General features: G+C 39.6%; 1 protein-coding gene across 1 annotated transcript; it reads left to right on the forward strand.

The window, feature by feature from the left end:
- The first annotated feature begins 209 nt into the window (after nt 1-209).
- On the forward strand, nt 210-2,491 carry si:dkey-30k22.5 (lecithin retinol acyltransferase family protein). The gene is made up of 2 exons (XM_040146746.1): nt 210-695; nt 1,678-2,491. The coding sequence occupies exons 1-2, from the start codon at nt 210-212 to the stop codon at nt 1,831-1,833; spliced, it is 642 nt and encodes a 213-aa protein (XP_040002680.1). The 3' UTR covers nt 1,834-2,491.
- The last annotated feature ends 6,836 nt before the right edge of the window (nt 2,492-9,327 follow it).

Here is a 9,327-nt window from a genome sequence, read left to right on the forward strand (position 1 = left end):
AATGAGGACCCTTGACCTTAATACACCACAAACAAAGCCTGAGTTTCAAAATCCAACCACACGGCAAAGTGATTACAGAAAGCTCCTTTATTTCTTTCAAAATCAAACTGAAATGTTGACCAATATCTAATCCTACTAATATGGCCCCACCCAGTTCCAAAGAAAAATAAAATGCTCAGGCGTTGGGCACACTGCTGCATACTGCCATCATGTTTCTCTACCAACTGCTCAACTTTTTCTTTGCAGCTTCCAAAAAGGAGGAGGACTCTAAATATGACCTGTCCCTGTACAAGCGCGGTGACCTGTTAGAAGTACCCCGGACATTATTCACCCATTTCGGTATCTACTTGGGTGACGACCGTGTGGCTCATCTCATTCCGGACATCCTGCCTGTTATTTCCAAGAATAAATCTGCCATTGCCAAGATGGTAACAAATAACCGCTTGTTGCTAGGGGTTCTCACTAAGGTTGCCAGCGTCCGAGTGGACTCTGTGGCGGATTTTGCTTATGGCTCAGAAATTCTGATCAACCGCATGGACAAAGTGTGCAGCCAGCCTCCGCTGGATGGGGATGAGGTGGCTCGAAGGGCTGAGAAACTCCTGGGCTCTGTTACCTACAGTTTACTGTGGTACAACTGTGAACACTATGTCATGTACTGCAGATATGGCATGGCTATCAGCTACCAGACATACCAGGTAGAGTCTCTGGCCTCCAGTCAGTAGAGAGATTAAATGATAGGTTCATATTTTCTAAAGTCTGTCTTAAAACAAAACTGACATGCCCATTACATTGGCTGCAATTGTTCTTGTCATGACTGGCCTTGAAAAAATCCTCCCCGACAAACTTTCCTTGCTGAGCTACAGATAGATAGGTAGATATATGTTTTATTTGACTAAGTTAGACCGCTCTAGCCTCATATCAGCTTCAGCTGAACTTTGACATACGGTTTTGCATGGATGCATAGATTTTGCTCCACACCACTTATACTGTAAGTGGTTTAATATGAGACTGATTAAAGTACTTTCCATCTAGTAGGATTCAATTAATATATGGAGCGTGGATTATGGAACAGCTTGTCAAAATCTAGTTTCATTGGTTATTACTGATCAGTGGGTTCCAGTTTTATCTGGATAGGCTGATTTGTTTTTTTTCCCCACAGTAGAATTAACTCTTTAATTCTTTATGAGGGTTTCTATCTTTGCATCCTGGAGATTGTTGCATTACTAAACTAACATGCAAAGCCACAGGTTATGCACGTGTAGCATTTGAAACACCCTTAGTTATTTCCAAGGGGTTTAGTGATAAACAGATTATTGGACAATTTGCACGTATTACTCAGTGTAAAGCAGTGTTAATCTAAATGTACTTATGATGTTTGTGACCGAAGAAAACAGTCTTATTTCATGATGACTGGCTACTTTAATGCTGAAATTTGGACGCAGTCACACGTGGTCATATGAGGATATTTTCACTGAAGAGGGCTGTTTGCTTCAGTCCACTGGAGTTGTAATTTCACTTATTCGTGGGACAAGTAGCTCCATCTAGTGTTACTTTATGTCCAAATTATTATCCAGGAGGTAATGAAGACTGCCTTTGACAATAGGCCGTCACTGCTCTACTAGTTTATCATTTACTTTGCCCCAAATCACTGTCTGATTGTCACACTCTCTCCCTCAGTTCTGCACAACAGTAAGGAAGATCGTCTGCAGCAGGATGAGTGCCTACTTGACTGCACTATGTGGTGTAGGAACCATGCTGTATCTGGGCTGCGTGTCGCTAGTGACTGTTTTACCAACCCTGCTCATCTCATTCACCATCTGGATGGCCGCCTAAAGGCCTCACGAGTAAAGACTTGAATTTGACACGGCGTTGGATGCTTAAAGGAAGTCCTGTGGTTTAGCTGGGAGACTAAATGCACTGGGAAACAAATGTTTTCACAGTAATGAAATGTCATTGTTTTATGATTTGCATTCTTTGGCCAGTTGGTTTTTTTTTAAATATTTACAAATGTTTTTTTTTCTTTGCCTTGGTGGGATTTGCTTTCAGTGACGTTGCTGTTCTAACGATCTTTTTTTTCTGTTAGATGTCTAATTTTGTCTGTTATTCATGATTGATGATCACCAGGCTCTGATATTCAACATTCATCTCTTTTAACAGTAGCAGTGTATAGTTTATAAATGAACTTTGACTCAGAACATTGGCAAACTCTTGAAGACTGAGATGAAGCTCAACATAAGACGTTAAAAAGTGATGTACAGTATACAGTAGTGATGATATATGCATACTGAATGTAGCCATTATAGGGACAACACAGTGGATACTTTTATATACTTTAGGATCATTTAAAAAAGTCATCAGTGTGATACTACACTCAAATCATGCTGTAGCTTGAAAGTTGGCGTGGACAAAGTGCAATAAGGTTCTAATGTAATATTACTTTGATAGATCATGTTGGCAATTGTCATATATGTTTTTGTTGGCCCATTAACAATTTATTTCTACTTGCTACCACTTGTGTTTCTCTTTGTGTTTATTTTCTCGTCTTCTCTGCTGCCATCAAAGTCAATTACGTACTGTCCCTCGATTTTGCCCAAGAATGTGTCCATGGGAACATACTATTGAATAGAGGCTTCGGAAAAAATAGCCACAAAAAATTTCGACCAGAGTTAAATGTTTTGGTCATTGCTGCAGAGAATGTGGTCGACTGTCTGTCACTGTAACTACAACAAGAATAGCATTATGCACTGGGAAACCTTCATTTAGCATTTCCCTTGAGAATTCAAAACTAAATAACAAAATGGTCACCCAAATAGAAAGACTGAATACAGGAGATACTTAACGGTGATCAAGCAGTATTATTAAATGCGACTCTGAATTTCAGTGTGATTAATTATTACAAAAATCTGAGGGTCAAACTGGTAAATTATTGATCCGACTTGTGTCCAAAGGCAAAGCACTCAAAATGGCTTCATGACCCAGAGGAGACACTCAGTAGTGAGCAAGGAATATTATTTATATAACAAATCAATAAATCATTATAGTAGTTTGATGGTGGTGGATCTGTCTGTGCTATCAAAGCTGTTACGAAACTCCATAAAAAGGATGAAATGGAGTTCAAAGAATAAAAATCCAAGAATCATTGTGGGCCACCAAGTTCAAAGGGACAAAGCAGGCAAGTCCAAAAAGGAAGGCACTGGGTCAAAACAGAAAAGGCAGGAACGAGAAAACTACGAGGCTAGCTTTGAACAGCACAACTAGCTTTGCCCTTCATAGCTTTGAACAGCACAACAAACAATCTGGGACGACGGCTAGAGTCCAGGTATATGTATATACTGTGGAGCTGATGTGGAAATGGGGATCAGGTGTGTAGGCGGGTGTGGAAGTCAATTGATGTGGAAATTTGGGACCACTCTGGGGGCAACTAGTGAAGGGTAGGAGATTAGAAAACTGACTGGCAGACTGGCAAAAGGGTAGAGAATGTCTCTGAAGTGGATCTCACCTTACTTTATTGTTGTAGACATATTGATTCTTGGACATGGTGCCACCTGATTTTGGTGCCAAAAACCTTTCTCTGATGAACCCTGTATGCATTAGACACTGTAATGTTAGGACACAAAGGTTACACATTGTAACCCTGGTTCTATGAGCACAGCCAAAACCCTCTAATAGGCTGGTAATGCGTAAAGCTTGTGTGAAATAGGACTCCTGGCTTTGTCTGTATGTAAACACAGAGGTTACGCACATCTTTCACTTGTCATCTTCTTCAAATTTAAGGTACCCAGTGGAGACTTTGACCACTAGTAGTGCTATTGAGCAACTATTTTTATGAGAGGGTTCCCAGTACACGATACAAATTCCTGCAAAAAGTTTCACGATATTTTACAGTGGGTGGTGATTACGCACCAAGGAAAGGGAGAGAAGAAGACTGCGAACTGATGTGAACATGGATGTAAACAATGGAGGTTTTATTTGGCCTCAAATTTACACAAAATGCTTTTTGGCAAGATCCACTGAAAGTCAACCTAAATTTGTTTGTTTACAAAAAACTTCACAGGGTACCTTTAATAACCTGCCAGATTTAAATTGCACATGATCTCTTTGCACCTCTTGGTTTCACTGAGGATGTCGAAAAATGAACAACAAATTTAAAACTTTGTGATGGAGTAGAAATAATCAACCAAACTTCTAGCATAATTTTGTTGTCAGGCAAAATTTATACAATGTTATGAATTAATAAAGTAATAAACAATCACGACACTGGAAACAATCATGACACTTGTATTAGATTTTCGAAGGACTAAACACCACCCACCCACACCAGTGAACATTTGGCGCATGAACGCTGAGAATGTAAAATCATACAAATACCTGGGTGTGCACTTCAACAAATTAGACTGGATGGAAAATATTAATGCATTTTACAAGACAGCCCGGAGCAGACATCATCTGCTGAGGAGACTCAGGTCTTTTGGGGTTCAGGGGACACTCCTTAAGACATGTTATGACTCCTTGTTGGTGTCAGCCATTTATTATGGAGTGGTCTGTTGGGGCAACAGTACTTCAACAGCAGACAGGAAGAGACTAAATAAAGTGGTCAAGACGGCTCTGTCCTGGGATGCCCCCCTGGATACAGTGGAGGTGATGGGAAAGAGAAGGATTATGTCCAAGCTTTCATCCCTAAGGGATAATGTCTCCCAGCCCCTGCATGAGACTCTGACAGCACTGGGCAGCTCCTTCAACGACCGGCAATTCCACCTGTGGTGTTCAAAGAAGCAATACTGCAGGTCATTTTCTTCCTACTGCTGTCAGATTGTACAACCAGCACTGTTCCCAGCAACCCATCAGGCGCTCCACAAACAACAATGTACAGAAATATGTGCAATATTTCTTTGTAACACAAGCAACTTTTTTCTCACCAGTACTCGAAATATCTGCAATACTATAAACATATACATATACTGTAAACAATGTGCAATACTACATATTCTCCCTTAACTATGCTTGATACCTACCCTTGTCTATATTCTGCTGCTGCTGTAATGATGCAAATTTCCCCCAGTGGGATTGATAAAAGTTCATCTTATTCTTACTCTTACAGGTAAAACCAGTATTAATGCAGGATAATTGCCTTGCCATTACACTATGGCACTAATCCTGCAGAGAAACACTATTTATTGATTTAAGAGAGGCTGGTGTAATGGGCTGAGGCCCACAAGCTCCATTAAGTGGAGTGTGGCTGTGCAGTCCCAGCTGAGATTGAAGAGTAACTGGGTTTTGTCACCTCTGAAATTGACACCTTTCAGATTTTAGGATTGATTCACTGAGCGAAATTGGATTTTCATTTCTATAATACCACCTGGTGTATAGGGTCTCCAATATTTAGCTACCAATAAATATATCAAACATGGATCACATGGGTGCTTTAAAAGTCAAGGAGGAAAAGTGGGATGAATCTATACAAAGAGCACAAACAGACGTTCTGTCTCCAGGATAAAGGGGGCCTTGCTTAGAGCAAGTATCATTACAGGAAAAAGAGGCTATTACTGTAATCTTAGTCCTGATGTATATATATATATTTGTCAAAATACATGCTTTTGATATTATTTTATATATATATATATATATATATTTTTTTTTATCATTTAACAGTTGAGACTTTCTTTGTATTTGCTACTCGAGCATAACAATAAGTCTCGAACAGTTTTTCAACCCCCAGGGCACAGCCTTGGGGAAGGATATTAAGAGTCCAAGCATTCCACACCATAGAAGGACTTGTACTGACTCAATTAAAAGATTGTTTCTATGGCAATGGTCTGTTTGAAACATTTCAATTTAGGTCCAAACCTACCTTTTCCAGAGTTCTGAGTAGGATCTCCCAGATGTAGTAAACAAGCTAAACAAGGCACAGTAGCTGCTGATCTAGGCAGTGAATATGATAAAAATGCTGCTTTTCTGGAGAGTGGCTGCGCTTTGAAGCAGGGAAATAGAACACATAGACACTCTCCTGAGCATGAAATTGCGATGATGCACATCATGACACTGCCAGTGTGCAGGCTACTTAGAAAACAACTGATGCATACACTGCTGGGGTGGGCCGCCTTAAAATGTCTTGTTTTCAAAATGTGGACCGTGTAAACTCAACTACATTGCCCAAAATTGCAACTTGAACCAAACCAGTGCTTAACTTCGGCATACCACAAGGTTCAGTGTAGGTTTTTGCTATGTTTCGGCAAATCCTCCATACCATTTGTACCAATACCAATGTTCAAATCTTCATGCAAATTAAACCTTAAGGCCGCTCACACATTAAGAAACTCGCTTATATGCATACAAAAATGCTTTCTATTTAACTTTCTGCAATTAAATGCTACCAAAGCTTAGATGCAAGTGGTTTTCCTCGAAAACAACAGTCTCAGGTCATGGATGTAAATTTAAATTTAGGTGACTATCTGATTACAAACTGGCAAAGGTTTTTGTCTTGTTTTCTAAGCCGTATCTGATTTCTCAGCTATTAAACCAAAATTTGACAAACAAGCAAACTATTAGCCTGTACTGATGCCCAAATATGCCCAAACTGGAAACTACTACAATGAGAATGGGACACTGACTCTGTGAACATTTTGTTTGTTTTAGTCTTTAAAACCAAATTAGCATAATGCTATGACAATGTCATTGGTTCTGTTACACATAAAATATGCTTATGCCCAGTACATATCCATTACAACCTCCCAGCTCCTCCTCTGTAGTGCAACTCAACTTCGAGGACCTTCATGACATTATAGTACATGTTCAAGTTACGATAATCAGACATTATGCCATCCAAAGAAAGGCGGTCCTGCGAGCAGCATTGTGGAACCCTTGAAACTAAGCCCAAACCTTTGCGAATGAGTTCAGCTTCAGAAAATGGATAACTACTTTATCGTTATCGCCTATAGCATCTCCTTGCACCAAAGACAAAACTGGAAAATGGTTTCTTCTTGTTTTTTATTTGGTACTGATAAAAAGCACAAAACAAATATCTGACACACTGGCTACTCTTACTGTTAGTTGAACTGGTCTGATTGCAGCCCTGTCTCCTAGAAATTCCGTTTCTATACAACTAAACTGCAACAGAAACTAATGTTTGTAGGAAACTGCCGTTGTATTGGATTGCTGTTATTGCTGTTGTATTTGCTGTTATTAATTTCTGGGAGAAGAGTTGCTCATTCCTAGCTGAGAAATCTAGAACAGAGGCAGTGCCGTTATTGTTTTCCACAGCTTCATTAAATGCTAGGGGTAAATATGGCACGCAGCAGCTGTAGTAATTATGATGAATACTGAGGTAGATAGGTAGTCAGCCAGCAAGACTATTAGCCCTAGCTGTGAGAGAGCAGTGGGGTAATACTAGTCTAAATTGACTACATATACACACACACACACATACACTGGAAGCCCTGTGTGTGTGAAAAGGAAGAGCAATGCATTATTGTTGTTTGAATGCAAATTTGCTGCACCCATAGATGGATCATGATCACCTCATTTAGATTCATAAAAGACTCTGGTGTCTCTGGAGATAGAGACAGAGGTAGAATTAAACGAATACAAAGAGGTGGCCCTGAGGGAAACCTACGCAGCCATATGAATAAAAAAATACCTGAAATTTTTCCTTGCATCCAAAGAAAAAAGCTCTGAATAATGCTACTACTCTGACCACTTTAAGTCACATCGTTGTCCTAACCTCTAAATATTTGTCCTTATAAAGGGTGTCCATATAATTACAATGGCCTCAAGGACCTCTGTTGCATGTCATACCTCCCCCTCTCTCCCGTCATTTCCTGTGATCTCTCTTCTGTCACTGTCAAAATAAAGGCAAAAAAATATGTCTGAACAAAATAGTTTGTGTGTAGAAAGTAAGCGTAACATTTGTAGGATTTTTTGGGTTTGAATTTAGACACCTGTGTCCTCATGGCAACAACACAAACAGCGACACCTAAATGTAGACTAAACATTTTGCTAAAATAGACAATACAACATCAACCTTACCTGAAAAAAGAGAGAAGAGAGAAGTTTCCCTTGTTAAGCAGTTCGCCTTATAAGTGGCCTTTGATTTTTAGATTGTGACATCATGCAGGGGTCTGCAGCATTGTAAAGAACAGGTGACGTTTGGTCAATAATCCTATTTAATAGGCTGTGATTAAATATCACTGACACAAGGGCCCTGTGTAGCGTTGCATCTTAATGTCTCTGCTATTCAGAATGATAAATGTGCCGTCGTCCTCTACAGACACGGCGGGGAAGCCATGAAAACTCCTGCAGGTATTTCACTATGCTTCAGTGACTTCAGATGTCCCTGGAGCATGATTCTATTTAGATGGTGGATATCCATAATCACTCAGCGCTCAGTTCTGTCATGCTCAGTTACCGGCTCAGGGCATGTTGTTATTTAATGCATGTGGATAGTTTGATTCTTAGGATGCGAGCTGTGACGGTGTTCTCTGCTCTAAATAGGATCAATACAGCATAAAAAAAAACACAAGCAAGTCTCATTTACATTTTTGCACTTGCTCTTTGCACTGCCTTTTCAGTAAAAAGGTCATAGTGCAAGAATTAAATTATTACAAGAATATAGTTTGAACTCTCATGAGAGGTAGAAAGTAACACTATCCACTTTATTAATGTGGTGGAAATTCATTAAGCACTTGAAGCAATCATGTGGGAACTTAATTTGCCACAGGCGAACTTTTAACAATGCAGAAATGTACTGTGATATCTATTTCAAAAGAGATCTAAGTTCAACTTGAACCTTAATGGTTTGATTCTGATAAAAGTGAGATTTTCTTATGCTGAGAGCATTTTCATCTGTATCCTTGATCCTTCTACAACAGCAACATAAGGAAAAAGCTGCTCTAATCAATATTTTCATATCAAAAATGGGGTCAAGCGAGCCAAGATTTATCACCTGGCTCTACAGTTTTCCTCAGCTCTAGAGAGCTTGTTAGCATCTCTCAGCTAATTGTTTTGGTTTCCTGCAACTTTACTGCTTTGATTCACTCTCACTGCTCTCATTAACCTCCTCTCTAGTTGCAGCGGGCAGCTGTTTTTACCAAAAAAAGCTCTGATAACTACACTGCACGCTACCTGCCCAGCACCAAGGCACCAGTGGTTTTGCGTATTTTATCCCACATCCTACAAATTACATAAACTTTACCTCACAACTAACCATTTTCCAAGACATGCTGCTCTGTTTTGGAGATTTTAAATTGTATTTTTTAACCATTCCAGGCATCCATTGATTTCCATTCATATCTTTATGGTATAAGAATATATTAGCAGACTCTTGATACTTTC

The sequence above is a fragment of the Xiphias gladius genome, chromosome 15 (assembly GCF_016859285.1).
Source record: "Xiphias gladius isolate SHS-SW01 ecotype Sanya breed wild chromosome 15, ASM1685928v1, whole genome shotgun sequence".
Taxonomy (NCBI): Eukaryota; Metazoa; Chordata; class Actinopteri; order Istiophoriformes; family Xiphiidae; genus Xiphias; species Xiphias gladius.